Source organism: Gorilla gorilla, chromosome 19 (assembly GCF_029281585.2).
Source record: "Gorilla gorilla gorilla isolate KB3781 chromosome 19, NHGRI_mGorGor1-v2.1_pri, whole genome shotgun sequence".
Lineage (NCBI taxonomy): Eukaryota > Metazoa > Chordata > Mammalia > Primates > Hominidae > Gorilla > Gorilla gorilla.
The window spans coordinates 80,243,544-80,259,272 of record NC_073243.2 but is presented as its reverse complement, the minus strand read 5'-3'; the positions used below and the strand labels follow the sequence as shown (position 1 = coordinate 80,259,272).

At 37.7% G+C, this 15,729-nt stretch overlaps 1 protein-coding gene across 4 annotated transcripts in view; it reads right to left on the bottom strand.

The window, feature by feature from the left end:
* The window catches only part of TTC23L (tetratricopeptide repeat domain 23 like), a 62,843-nt gene that overhangs the window by 12,733 nt on the left and 34,381 nt on the right, over positions 1-15,729 (bottom strand). For 3 of the 4 annotated variants that reach the window (XM_055367700.2, XM_055367701.2, XM_055367702.2), the window contains exons 9-10: positions 8,942-9,069; positions 7,626-7,830 (exon numbers count right to left, since the gene is read on the bottom strand). In XM_055367700.2, the coding sequence (XP_055223675.2) occupies positions 7,696-7,830; positions 8,942-9,069 (263 nt within the window). In that variant the 3' untranslated portion in view covers positions 7,626-7,695. Of the gene's footprint in view, positions 1-7,625; positions 7,831-8,941; positions 9,070-15,729 lie in introns of those variants that run through there. The other variant, XR_008673285.2, reaches the window with a different exon arrangement.

Below are 15,729 nucleotides of genomic sequence, written 5' to 3'. Positions count from 1 at the left end.
TTTGTGAGGATTAAATTAAATACTTTATGAATAGGACCTAGCTCAGTTTTATGAATTTGGTATAAACTCAACAAGTTTTTGTTCTCTTCCCTCTTAGAAGAGAACAGTTCGAGGTCAATACTATTCTGAGACAAACAAATGTCAATGATAAGCGTCATTGATAACGTCAAGGTTAAAGACTGAGACAAGTCTATACAAAACTCTCTTTGACTTAAATTCTAAACATTTAAAAAAAGAATCTGAAGAGGTTTTGTCATTATTAACTTTGGAGACAACTGTATCCTAAAAAACTTGCCTTATGTTTAGGGACCTAGACTTTGTATGTTCAGCAAGAAAAATTATTTTAAGGTACTCATTTACTTTCTCTGAATCCATATCATAACTATCACACTGTGATCAACAACAACCTTGTCTTGCGGGGCTTTTCTATAATGCTCAGCAATGAAAGGGATATTATAAATACTAAATATTATTGCAGCAGACCCTATTAATACTGGGTTCTATGAGACTGTAAGAAATCAACTAATTTCCCCAAGTATAGGATTTGGTCAAATTCATACACAGGTAGGATTCTGCCTTACTAGCAAGACTGATAGAGGTGAATCACCCCTACCTGGTTGAACTGGGAGAGGCCATGCCATGCATATATCCACATTGATGACATGGCTGATGGCCAGGGCCAGAACTCACCTCTGCCACAGGATAAGGAGGCTCTTTGTCTCCCTACTTTTACTGTGTTCACCTCCATATACAAAGATTTGAATCATCAGACACTAGGTGAGGTGAGAAACAGCAGGTTAAAGAGAATCAGATAGCAAGCACCTTAATTGCAAACCAAACTCAGGAAAGGACCAGCGGAACTGAGATCTTGTCACAAGTTTACATTTCAAACACCTGCACTACATTTCATTTGTTTCCTAAGCTGATAACAAAGATGTAGCCCCTACCTAGGCTTATGGCATCCTAAATCTGCAAGTTGAATCCCTGTTACAAATGGAGGATGTAGCCATGCTATCTTAGTCCATTTCGTGTCAGGTGAGGGCCCACTTCCTGATTCATTGACAGCCATCTTCTTGCTGTAAACTCACATGGTGGAAGGGGCAAGGAAGCTCTTTGAGGTCTCTTTTAAAAGGGCACTAATCCCATTCGTGAAGGCTCCACCTTGAGTCCTAGTCACCTTCTAAAGGTCCCATCTCCAAACACCACCACATCGAAGATTAGGTTTCAACATATGAATTTTGAAGGGACACAAGCATTCCATCTATTGCACATGCCAACAAAAATTCATTGCCAGGTAAAAATCTAAATGAGGCTCTCCCTACACTGACTTTGTGTGGAACATGGTAAATCCTTACAATGTATATGCTATGGCCTTTTTTTATTTCAGAACGTTTGTCTTCAATGATATCACTGATTACTGCTTCTATTCCAATCACAATTTCTTCAGAAATACATACAATTATTTGGCTGAATCTCTACTTTGTCCTGCATACCAACTACTTTCTCATGAGACCCCTCTCTTCTTTCACTCTGCGTTCTAAGAGAGCTTTTTAAGTTTGTTTTATCAATCTTGATTCTTAAAATTGGCAGGATATTAAAACTGCCTCTCGAACTATTAAAAGAACAGATTCTGTACACAATTCTTAAAACTTCTAATTCAGATGGTCTGGGGTGAGACTCAGGAATTTGTTTTTTGCTTGTTTTGTTTTGTTTCTTACTGTGTTGCAATTGTAGATTTGAGAAACAATACTCCAGTATCACTCCATGTTAAGAGTCTTCATTATTTTCAATGTGGATTTGAATTTTATTAGACTTGTTTCCCTGGAACCCCTGCTCATTTCACTCATCATTTTCCATTTCATCTCATTTCTTATCCTCAGATTGTCATCTTTTCATTTCAAAGTTTTCTCTCCTTTCAGGCTTCTGCCCCCATTACCCAGATGTCATCCGTGTGTTCATGCTTCCCTGGAAAAGCTATTCTGGCTCCTATAATTTACTTTCAGGGGGCTTTTTCTCTGAATCTTCAAAATGAGTTCCTCTTTCTTGTTATTTACTATTTTCTGATCACATTAGGTTACCCTGAAATCAGATGAAAATCCCTGCGAACCTGATGTAGACTGCTTCTGACTCCACCCTCTGCTCATTTGAGTATTACTTGATCTTTACCAACTTTTCCTCTGACTTTGAATAAACTTAGGTTTTATGTAGAGACATCCCCACCTGTTTTACTAAGCCTTTAGATTCATTCTGTCAGTACACTGACTGGTTGAACACCTCTTGCCACACCCCACTGCAAGGGAATGAGCTCTCTGGAAGGGAAATGAGTACTTGGGTACGGATGGTTAAACAAGGTATTACTAATTCCACCCAACCTTGAAGTGCTTTCAAGAGATTCTGCCACTATCATACTTGGATTTCAAGATTAGGGTGTTACTCTTTTAAGACTCTTGTCCAGATAGGGACTCAACTGAAATTTTTGTATCATATTCTCCCTCAGCATATCTAAAAAAGCAGACAATTTTCAAAAGATAACACATCACTTAAAAAGAGAAAAGGAAAGAGAGATGGAATGAAATGGAAGGGAAGGGAAAATACATATATACATGCATACATATGTACATACATCCCTCCTCACATCCTGCTTACAAGCCCAGGGGAAAATGTAACGAAACCAGCCAAAAGTCACCTTCCTCAGCAGCTGAACTGCCTTTCTGGGCTCTCCTTTGGCAAAGCAAATCCTGCCCGTATTATGAAAAGTTTCAGCCACATTTTTGCTATAGTCACTGTAGCTGAATACCTGGGACTTTAATGAAGCCTTTAGCAGTCTGTAAGCCTCCTGAGGGATAAAACGTTTTTTTTTTTTAAAAAATCAGCCTGGCAATTCCGAAGGAGCATGCTGGTTCTGTTCCCTGAGCTCTGTGGAGAAGGCATTGTACACAATAATGACATAACCCACCAGGATCAGTCTGTTGTGATGTGTCACCTAAGTAATTTGTACTAAGAATTAAAGTTCCAAGCTTGTAATTAATAATAGTTAATTCATATAATACTATTTAATCTTCAAGGATGCCCTACAAGAGAGGAACTGTTATTATACTCATTTTACAGATGAAGGAATGGAAACTAATAACAGCTAAGGATCTTGCCCCAGATCATAGAGCCTATGATTAGCAGTGTCAGAATTCCAACACCAGGCAGTCTGAATTCCACAGCCCTCACTCTTTTTGTTCACCTATTTTTTATTTTAAATTTTTTCAAACCTTCAGAAAAGCTAAAAGAATAGTAAAATAAATACCCATACAATTTTCGCCTAGATTCACACATTGCTACAATTTTGCCACGTTTGCTTTATTGTTCTCTTCTTAAAAAGTAATGTCTCTCTCTATATATAAATATACATGCATACACACATGTATTTTTGTTGAAAATAAGTTGTAGGTAATAAAGATACTTTACTCCTAAATGGTTTCTTTCTTTTTTTTTTTTTAGACAGGGCTTCACTCTGTTGCTCAGGCTGGCATGCAGGGGTGTGATCAGGGCTCATGTAGCCTCGACCTCCCAGGCTCAAATGATCCTCTACCTCAGCCTCTAGAGTAGCTGGGACTATAGTTGTGCACTACTCTGCTCAGCTTATTTATTTATTTATTTTTTGTAGAGATGGGGTCCCACTATGTTGCCCAGGTTGGTCATGAACTCCTGGGCTCAAGCGATCCTCCTGCCTTGGCCTCCCAAATTACTGGAATTACAGACAGGCATGAGCCATTGCATGTGGCCACCACTAAATACTTAAGCATGTGTCTTCTTAGAACAAGAACATTTTCCTACATATCTACAATAACATTATCATTCAAGAAATCTTACATCAATACAACAGCGTTTCCTGATACATGCTCCATGTTCAAATTTCCCAATTGTTCCAATAATGTTGTTTACACCTCCTTAAAATCTAGCATGTAATCATCATGTATTGCATTTAGTTTTCATGATTCTTTAATCTGTTACAGTTCTCCTGCCCTTTTGGTCTTTCATAACATTGACATTTTTAAAAGGTCTAGGCTAGTTGTCTTTCAGCAAAGCTCTCACTGTTAACTACTTACTATACAGCAAAAATAAATTAAGTATACATTGGAAATTATTCATAGGACAAAGGTGCTTGTACTCATTTGCCTTCCCAATGTGCTTTCTTTAGGGAAGGTGAAGAGGTATTATTGCTGGCTCCCTCAAGAACTGCACATCACCCACTCACTGCCTGAATTATCTGTGTTGACAGGTGTAACAGACATTTCTTCATAATTGGGTTGAACATGTAATCATCATCCCTAATGTGGCATGTCAGAACAACAAACATAAAAGGGATGTCAATTGCTGCTTTCCAGAGAACACTGCCAATAAATCAGGAATCTCAAGGCTACTACTGTAATATTTTTGCATTTTTTAGAGTAGGAAAGCATGCATATAATTTGTTATTTTCCTGTTTATTTTTTTCAGTGTATAAGTCTTTCACCTCCTTGGTTTATTCCTAAGTATTTTATTCTTTTTGATGCTATTGTAAATGGGATTGTTTTCTTACTTTTTTTTCAAATTGTTCAACGTTAGTATATAAAAATACAACTGATTTTGGTATGCTGATTTTGTTTCCTATAATTCAGTTGAGTTTATTAGTTCAAACAGGTTGTGTGTGTGTGTGTGTGTGTGTGTGTGTGTGTGATCATTAGGGTTTTCTACATAACATCATGTCATTCTGCAAACAGAAATAATTCTACTTCTGTTCATATTTGGATGTTTTTTATTTATCTTTCCTGCCTAACTGCTCTGGCTAGTACTTCCAGTACTATGTTGAATAGAAGTGGCAAAAGTGGGCATCCTTCTTTTGTTCCTGATCTTAAAGGAAAAGCTTTCAGTTTTTCACCATTAAGTATGGTATTAGCTGTAGGCTTTGCATATATGTATGGCCTTTATTATGTTGAGGTAATTTCCTTCTATTCCTTCTTTGTTGGCAGTTTTTCTTTTTAATAATGAAAAGGCATTGAATTTTGTCCAGTGCTTTTTCTGCATCTCAGAGTATCATCTGATTTTTATCCTTCATTCTGTTAAGGTGGTGTATCTCATTGATTGATTTTTGTATGCCAAACCATTCTTACATCCCAGGGATAAATCCCACTTGGTGATGGTGTATGACTCTTTTGATGTGCTGTTAAATTTGGTTTGCTAGTGTTTTGTTGAGAATTTTTGCATCTATATGCATCAGGGATATTGACCTGTAGTGTTCTTGTAGTGTCTTTTTATGGCTTTGATGTCAGAGTAATGCTGGCCTCATAAAAAGTTTGAAAGTGTGTCCTCCTCTTCCAGAAAATGGAGGAGTTTGAAAAGAATTGGCAATATTAATTCCTCTTTAAATGTTTGGTAGAATTCACCAATGAAGCCATCTGGTCCTGGGCTTTTATTTGTAAGAAGGTTTTTGATTACTGATTAAATGTCTACTTAGATTTTCTATTTCTTCATGATTCAGTCTTGGTAGGTAATATGTTTCTAGAATTTTATCCTTTTCTTTTAGGTTATCCAATTTGTTGACATATAATTATTCATAGTGGTCTCTTATATTCCTTTTAATTGTTGTGGCATCAGCTTAATGTCTCTTCTTTCATTTCTGATTTTATTTATTTTAGTCTTCTCTCTTTTCCTCTGAGTGAATCTAGCTATTCAGGGAACAGGTTCCAGCAGCTCAGGCTCTTTCCCATTAGTTCTCACAAAGTGTGCTTCCCTGGATGAAGTAGGTTGGCATTTCAGTTGAACCCAGGGACCTATCTCTTTGACTTCCTTTTTTTCTAATGATTTTCTTTCAGAAGTTTCATGAGGCCATCCCAGCTCTTAGAGTGCTGAATATGCACCAAACACATATTTATTCTGTTGGCAAGAATCTTGTCAAAAATCTTGGGTTGACAACACCAACAGCTTGCTGGATAACAATGTAGGCTCTCTCAGTTTTGCCATGGTAACACTTGTGGGGTATTCCCTTTTGGACAATGCCTATTCCCTTGATTTCGACAGTATCACCTTTCTTATAGACTTGCATGTATGTGACCAGAGGAATATCTTCATGTTTTCTAAAAGCCCCAGAGAACATATAAGGGGTGCCTCTCTTCTTTTCTCTGTTTTTTTTTGTTGTTGTTGTTGTTTTTGTTTTTTTTTTTTTCTGGTTTGTTTTTTGAGACAGGGTCTCTGTCACCCAAGCTGGAGTGCAGTGGCATGATCACAGCTCACTGCAGCCTCAACCTCCCAGGCTCAAGTGATCTTCCTGCCTCAGTCTCCCATGTAGCTGGGACCACAGGCATGCACCACTGCACCTGGCTAATTCTTTAATTTTTTATAGATGAGGGTCTCACTTTATTGCCCAGGCTGGTCTCAAACCCCTAGGCTCAAGCAATCCTCCTGCCTCAGCCTCGCAAAGTGCTGGGATTACAGGTGTGAGTCTCCATACCCAGCCATGATTGTCATTTTGATGAATTACTGGAAGAAGGTGGTTCCAGATGAATGAGTTTTATTTTTTATCCATGGCAGATTAAACTATTTATCAAAAGATATTGTGTGTGTGTGTGTGTGTGTGTGTGTGTGTGTGTGTGTGTGTGTGTGTGTAGTCCATGGGAACACTTCCCAAGTCTTGTGAGTTTCTGTTATGGTCCTCTAGGACAGGCCTAGAGCCTCACATGAAGCTTGGAGGCAGGAGAGCGAGCTACTTTTAAATATGGGAAATGTGTCATAAAATTCAGCAGTTTCATTCAAAAGTTATCAGGCATCTTCTATGTGCCAGTTAGTGTTTCAGGCAGTGAGGACACTGCAGTGAACAAAACAAACAAAAATTCCTGCCCTCATGGCACTTGCTTCCTAATGGCAAAGCTGACTTGTCCATAGTCCGTCCTGCTTATGGTTTAGATTTGGAGCCACCTGGCACTCAGGTCCTTTGGTGGCTTTGTCCAGGAGCTTGGTATACTAGAAAGTACTTGGTTAGAAGTGGAGGATTATCAGGCATTGGTACTGGTGGTGGTACTGGTGGTTTATCACAACCAAGGTCATGGTATTCACTGCACCAGAATATAACAAGGATAAGGTACTAAATTCTGGCAAAATATTTTCACGTCTTTGAAAAGAAAGTTATTAGATCAACCCATGGCATTGGGATCTCATGTTAATCTTCTGAACCGGCCAGGTGCTGTGGCTCACGCCTCTAATCTTAGCACTTTGGGAGGCCGAGGCGGGCGGTCACTTGAGGTAGGAGTTCGAGACCAGCCTGACCAACAGGATTAAACCCAGTTTCTACAAAAATTAGCCGGGTGTAGTGGCGGGCGCCTGTAATCCCAGCTGTTCCGGGAGGCTGAGGCACAAAAATCGCTTGAACTTGGGAGGCAGAGGTTGCAATGAGCTGAGATCATGCCACTGCACTCCAGCCTGGGCAACAGAGTGACTGTGTCTCAAAAAAAAAAACAATCTTCTAAACCAACAGAAAATATCATGGCCACAGAAAAAAGGTTGCAAATCATTATAAGGTTTTTGTCTTTATAAATGGCAATTAAAATTGAAATAAAGAAAATGTCATCATTTATAAAAATGTTTAGATATGATATTTAAAAAACTGTTCTTCATTCCTGGAAATAAATTTTTACTTATTATGTGCCTGTAACTCTACTCTTAAACTGATTTTTACATGGCCAATAAGACCATGTCAAATCTATCCATATTTCTCACTCGCCTGAGGAAGTATAAAGTTGGCTTGGTCAGATCAAAGTCATGTGGGATCTTATGACAGACAAAGGTCTTCACTGTGTTCATGCTGCACTGAATATATAAAGTTCAAGTCAAAAGGTTTTGAATGATAGCTTAGACTCATGGGACTTCTAAGTAAAAAGGTCAGCAATAACAATTATTCTCTATAACTTTTTAAATGTGAAAACAAAATTGTGGCTAATAAAAACCTATCAGATCAAGAGAAAACCACTACTGCAAAAGAAAAGAACTAGTAGCTAGATCCAAAGATGGAAGCCAATTTTGACTTAAAATATTAAATTTACAATGCCAGAGATTACATGTGTCCTGGATTTGAAGGATCTCATGTATCAAGATACAAGAAAAATATTTTTTTACTAATATTCCAAGCCACCTAAGCCCTGTGTATTATTCCTAGTTTTATTTTTATTTTTTTCTCCAAACAAGACAGGCTTTATTTAGATCACCAAAAATAACATTTTACAGAAAGGGAACCATAACATTACACAAAAAAGTATAGGTGTAAAATTTCAAACAAGAAAGGCAATGCTGGTGGGGCACAGTGGCTCACTCCTGTAATCCCAGCACTGTGGGAGGCCAAGGCGGGTGGATCACCTGAGGTCAGGAGTTCAAGACCAGACTGGTCAACATGGAGAAACCCCATCTCTACTAAAAATACAAAAATTAGCTGGGCATGGTGGCGCATGCCTGTAATCCCAGCTACTCGGGAGGCTGAGGCAGGCAAATCTCTTGAACCCAAGAGGCGGAGGTTGCAGTGAGCCGAGATCGCCCCACTGCACTACAGCCTGGGTGACAGAGACCCTGTCTCAAAAAAAAAAAAAAAAAAGTTTGTCAGAGAGGGAACCGTTAGAAGCAAACATATAGCTGCCAATTTTCTTTTGCCATCAATATCGAGTCCCTCTGAAATACTTTGAGCCTACTTTGCAGTTTCCAAGTACAAACTAAATCTTGTCGGACAGAGTTGCTCAGTTTCATCAAAAGAATGAAACCAATTTGAAAAAAAAAAATTCGGTTAATGCTAGCAAATAATGAAACAATGTGGTTCTTGCCTAGTTTTATCTGGGACCTATCTGATCTCCAATATCTGAATTGTAAGATGAAAAATGCTATTATGATCTAATAAACAAACTAGCAATTCTGTTTATGCATTGATCATATTTACCTGTTTTTCTCCATTTTGGACAAGCCATTTGCAAAATTCTTCAGTGGTGCTCAGTGTTTCAAAATCCTCTGAGCCCAATGTTGCTCGATATGCATTGATACTTTTTATGAAATATATCTCAACAGCATCTGGAAAAATGGAAACAATTATTTAAGGCAAGCTGCTAACCTTTACAAACGTCTAATATCAGCTTTGGCTCAATTGACATTTTCATGCTTAAAGTCCATGCTTGTTCTCAAGCCAGGTCTCATAAGGACTCTTTAAAAGTCTAAGATGTGTGGTTTTCTTGCTGTTGTTGTTTTCTTTTGTTTTTTGAGATAGAGTATCACTCTGTTGCCAGGCTGGGGTGCAGTGGTGCAACCTCGGCTCACTGCAACCTCTGCCTCCTGGGTTCAAGTGATTCTCCTGTCTCAGCCACCCGAGTAGCTGGAACTACACGTGTGCGCCACCATGCCCAGCTAATTTTTGTATTTTTAGTAGAGATGGGGTTTCACCATGTTGGCCAGGACGGTCTCAATCTCTTGACCTCATGATCCGCCCACCTTGGCCTCCCAAAGTGCTGGGATCACAGGCATGAGCCACCACACCGAGCCCTAAAATGTGATTTAATGACATCAGATGATGTTTTGGTTTTTATTCTCCTTATAAAATCCATGGAACTTTTTGGAGCAAAAAAGAAAGCTTCTGTCTGAATAATCTTATTACGCTAATACTACAAATAACTACCATATTAAACTCCCAGGTATACTGCAAGACTATATTTTTAGCTAAATAAAACTCTGATAGTGAGTAATGTTTACTGAGGTTCCTGTTTGGGGGGTGGTGGGAGGGAGTAAGTTGTGATTTTATAAGTATTTTAAATATATAGTTGTTATGGCTTGAAAATTTAATTTTAATGTTGTGTCTTTACAAACATAATACAAGTTTATATCAATCTAGAAAATACACAGAAACAATGGGAAAATTTTGCCAATTCCATACTTTTCTTGTGTGTAAACTTATGGAGTACAAGTGCAATTCTGTTACATGTATAAATTGCATAGTAGTCACAGCTTTTAGAGTATCCATAACCCAAATAACATACATTGTACTCATTAATTTCTCATCATCCACCCCACATCACACCCTTATGAATCTCCATTATCTAACACTGCACTAAGCCCATGTGCACACATTTTTTAGCACCCATTTATGAGTGAAACCTTGATACTTGACTTTCTGTGTCTGGCTTGTTTCACTTAAGATAATGACTTTCAGTTCCATCCATTTTGCTGCAAAAGACATGATTTCATTCTTTTTTATGACTGAATAGTATTCTATTGTGTATATATACCACATTTTCTTTATCCAATCATCCACTGCTGAATACTTAGATTGATTCTGTTATCTTTACTATTGTGAATAGTGCTACGATAAACATACAAGTGCAGGAATCTTTTTGATATATACCTTTCTTTTCTTTTGGGTAGATGCCTAATAGTGGGATTCCTGGATCAAATGGTCATTCTATTTTTAGTTCTTTGAGAAATCTCCATATTGTTTTCCATAGAGGTTGTACTGATTTACATTCACACCAACAGTGTATGAGAGTTCCCTTTTCTCTGCACCCTCACCAACATCTGTTTTTGTTTTTTTGTCTTTTTCATAATAGCCACTGTGACTACGGTAAGACGATTTCTTATCTATACTATCTTCATTGCTGTGGTTTTTTAGTAAGTCTTGAAGTTGGGTAGTGTTAGTCCTCCAACTTTGTTCTTCCATGTTGTTGGTTATTCTGGCCTCTCCATGTAAACTTCAGAATCAATTTGCTAATATCCAAAAAATAACTTGCTGAGATTATTATTGGAATTGAGTTGAATCTATAAATCGAGTTGGAAGAACTGACATCTTGACTACTGAGTCTTCTTATCCATGAACATGGAATAGATATTAAAGAGATCTTAGTTTATTTTAGTTCTTTGATTTCTATTTTTTTCTTTTTGAGATGGGTCTCACTGTGTTGCCCAGGCTGGTCTCAAACTCCTGATCTCAAGCAATTCTCCTACCTCAGCCTCCCAAGTAGCTAGGGCTACAGGAACACACCACAATACCTGGCTAGTTCTTTGATTTCTTGCATCAGAGTTTTGTTGTTTTTCTCACTTATATTTCACAAATACTTTGCTGGATTTATACCTAATTATTTCATTTCTTGGAGTGCTAATGTAAATGGTATTGTTTTAAATTTTAAATTTTACTTATTCATTGCTGGTATATAGGAAAGTATTGACTTCTGTGTATTAAACTTGTATCCTGAATCTTTTCTATAATCACTTATTAATTCCAGATATTTTTGTTGATTCTTTCAAATTTTCTAATCAGACGATGTCATCTGCAAATAAAAAGTTATATTTCTTCCTTCACAAATATTATAGTTTTTATTTCCTTTTCTTCTCTTATTCCATTAGCTAGGTCTTCCATTATGATGCTGAAAAGGAGTGGTGAGAGGAAACTGTCTTGTTCCCAGTCTTAGAAAAGCTTCTAGTTTTTCACCATTAAGAATAATGGTGTTGGCTGGGCACAGTGGATCACACCTGTTATCCCAGCACTTTGGGAGGCTGAGGTGGGTGGATCACCTGAAGTCAGGAGTTCGAGACCAGCCTGGCCAACATGGCGAAACCCCGTCTCTACTAAAAATATAAAAATTAGCCAGGCATGGTGGCAGGCGCCTGTAATCCCAGCTACTCAGGAGGCTGAGGCAGGAGAATCACTTGAGCCCAGAAGGCAGAGATTGCAGTGAGCTGAGATCACACCGTTGTACTCCAGTCTGAGCAACAAAAGCGAAACTCTGTCTCAAAAAAAAAAAAAAAGAAAGAAAGAAAGAAAGAAAAAAGAATAATAGTGTTAGTCAAAGGAGAGCCAAAAAAAAAAAAAAAAAGAACAATGGTGTTAGCTGCAGGTTTTTTGTAGATGTGACTTATCAGGCTGAGGAAATCCCCCTGTATTCCTAGTTTGCTGAGAGTTTTTAATCATAAATGAGTGTTGGATTCTCCCAAATGCTCTTTCTGCATCTATTGATATGATTATGTGATTTTTCTTCTTTAGCCTGTTGGTGTGATGCATTGATTGAGTCTCAAATGCTGGACTGGCCTTGCATACCTGGGATAAATCCCATTTGGCTGTAGTGTATAATTCTTTTTATACATTGATGGATTCAACTTGGTGATGTTTTGTTAAGGATTTTTGCATCTATGTTCATGAGATGTATTGATCTGCAGTTTTGTTTTTTTTTAAATCTTGACAATTTTTTTTTATTATACTTTAAGTTCTGGGGTACATGTGCAGAATGTGCAGGTTTGTTACTAGGTATACACATGCCTTGGTGGTTTGCTGCACCCATCAACCCATCATCTACATTAGGTGTTTCTCCTAATGCTATCCCTCCCCTAGCCCCCCAGCCCCCGACAGGCCCTGATGTGTGATGTTCCCCTCCCTGTGTCCATGTGATCTCACTGATCTATAGTTTTCTTTTAATATCTTTGTCTAATTTTGGAATTAGGGTAATGTTGGCTTCACAGATTGACTTAAAAATGGCTACTCTGCTTCTATCTTTTGGAAGAGATTGTCAAGAATTTGTTATATGTTTGGTAGAATTCACTAGTGAACCCACATGGGATGGTTATTAATTATTGATTCAATTTCTTTAATAGAAATGGATCTATTCAAATGGCTTAGTTTTTCTTATGTGAGTTTTGGCAGATTGTATCTTTCATGAAAGATTGACCTATTTCATCTAGGTTATTGAATTTGTGAGCCTAGAGTTTTTCATAATATTCCTTTATTGTCCTATTAATGTCCATTGGATCTGTAGTGATGTCTCCTGTTTCATTTCTCATAATGGTAATTTGTGTCCTGTCTTTTTTCCTTAGCCTGGCTAGAGCTTTATCAATTACATTAATCTATTCAGAGAATCAGCTTTTGGTTTTGTTTTCTTCATTGACTTGCTGTTTTCAATTTCATTGATTTCTACTGTAATTTTTATTATTTTTTTCTTCTTACTTTGGAATTAATTTACTCTTCTTTTTCTAGCTTCCTAAGATAGAAACTTAGATTACTGATTTTAGATCTCTTTTCTAATATGCTATAAATATCCCTCTAAGCACTACTTTTGCTGCATCCCACAAATTTTTACATTGTTTTCATTTTCAAAAAAATCTTAATTCAAAACATTTTAAAGTTTCTCTTGAGATTTCTTCTTATCCCACACATTTAGATATGTGTTGTTTAATCTCCAAGTATTTTGGGATTTTCTAGGTATCTTTCTGTTATTGATTTCTAGTTTAATTCCATTGTGGTCTGAGAGCAGACATTGTACATTTTCTTTTAAATTTGTTAGGTTGTGTTTTATGGCCCCGAATGTGGTCTATCATGGTGAATGTTCCATGTGAGCTTGGGAAGAATGTGCATTCTGCTATTGTTTGGATACAGTAGTCAATAGATGTCAATTGTATTAAGTTGATTGATGGTGCTGTTGAATTTGATTATGTCCTTACTGATTTTCTGCCTGTGTATCTGTCCATTTCTGATACACGGGTGTGATGATTAATACTGAGTGTCTTGACTGGACTGAAGGATGCAAAGTATTGATCCTGGGTGTGTCTGTGAGGGTGTTGCCAAAGGAGATTAACATTAGAGACAGTGGGCTGGGAGAGGCAGACCCACCCTTAATCTGGGTGGGTACAATCTAATCAGCTGCCACTGTGGCTAGGATAAAAGCAAGCAGGAGAATGTGAAAAGATTAGACTGGCTTAGCCTCCCAGCCTACATTTTTCTCCTGTGCTGGATGCTTCCTACCCTCAAACATCAGACTTTGGGACTTGGACTGGCTTCCTTGCTCCTCAGCTTACAGATGGCCTATTGCGGGACCTTGTGATCCTGTGAGTTTAATACTCCTTAATAAACTCCCCTTTATATATATGTATCTATCCTATTAGTTATGTCCCTCTAGAGAACCCTAACTAATACAAGGGGTGTTGAAGAGTACAACTATGATAGTGAATTCATCTATTTCTTCTTACAGTTCATCAGTTTTTGCCTCAAATATTTTGAAACTCTTGTTAGGCACGTACACATTAAGGATTGTATGTCTTATTGGAGAACTGACTCCTTTATCATATGTAATGCCCCTCTTAGTCCCTGATAACTTTCCTTGCACTAAGTTTGTTCTGGCTGAAACTAGCACGGCTACTCTTGCATTCTTTTGATTAATGTTAGTATAGTGTATCTGTCTCCATCCATTTCCTTTCAATCTATGTGTCTTTATATTTAAAGTGGATTTATTGTAGACAACATATGGTTGGGCGTTGTTTTTTGATCACTCTGAAAATCTTTCTTTACATTGGCTTATTTAGACCACTGATGTTTAAAATAATTGTTAATATAGTTGGATTAACATTTACCATATTGTTACTTTTCTATTTGTTGGTCCTTTTTCTTTGTTCATATTTTTGTCTTTCACTCTTTTCCTGCCTTTTGTGGTTTTGCTTTTTAAATTTTATTTTTGTTATTTTTTTTTTTTAGAGACAAGATTTCATTCTGTCTCCTAGGCTGGAGTACAATGGTGTGATCATAACTCACAGCAGCCTCAAACTCCTGGGCTCAAGCAAACCCCCCCACCTCTGCCTCCTGAGTAGCTGGAGTTACAGGCACGAGCCACTGCACCCAGCTCCTTTTGTTGTTAAATTGAGCATTTCATATATTCCAGTTTCTCTTTTTAGCATATCAGTTACACTTTTTTTAAAAACTCTTTTTAGTAGTTGCCCTGGAGTTTTCAATACACATTTACAATCATTCCAAGTTCACTTACAAATAACACTATATAGTACCTTATAATAACAAAATAATCCTAATCCCTGCCTTCTGCTCCTAATTTGAACAAACTGTTATTTGTTAGATTAAGAATAGGAAAAATCAGTTTTTTATTTTATGATCACATTTCTTCTCCAGTGAGCTTCCTTTCCTTATGTGCCTATGAATTTCTGTATCATTTTCCTTTTCTCTGAAGAACTTCTTTTAACATTTCTTTACGTCAAGTCTGTGGTACTGGTTCCTGTGGAGATAGATTTCTACTTTGGTACATTGTGATTCTCTTTATTTTGCTGTCTCTCCAATTTGTGGGGCACTGGTTTGCCATGTGACCTTAGTTCTCTATGACAGAGGTAAGAGGAGTTAATATTTCATTTTGCTTTTTACTTGTTGTTTGGATAAAGTGATGACTTCCAAACTCCTTATATACCAGACCAGAAACCAGAAGTTTCTGCTCAGATTTTAGTGCTTATTATTTTTAATCTGGATTTCTGGGGTTCACTCCTGTGTCTGCATAGCTTAGTGCTGACCTACTGATTTGGGCAGAGGTTGTGCTTAAATACCTTCAGCCTATATGTCGCCCATCCTGTCAACTGCTCTGTATGTAGACAAAAATGCATTCCAAGCTCTCACACATTTCAAGTCTTCTTTGGTTGTTACTCTTTATTAGGCTTTCAAGTATCCCCTACACATGTATGTAGTTTTGTGGGTATCCAGGGATGTGGGGAGAGCTCATTTAGCCCTTCTGTGGTCTCCCCATTAAAATTTCTGATGCCACTCACACCAACCAGAACAGCAACTTCAGGCTAGTGTCAACATGCAGGCGATCCTCTTTTCATTTCCTCCAGTTTGCCCCCTTTATCTGATAAACCTGTGTGTTTTTATCCCTTTCATCATATTAAGTCTGCCTCCAATGCCAGCAAAGCTGCCGGTTCTCCTGTGCGGCC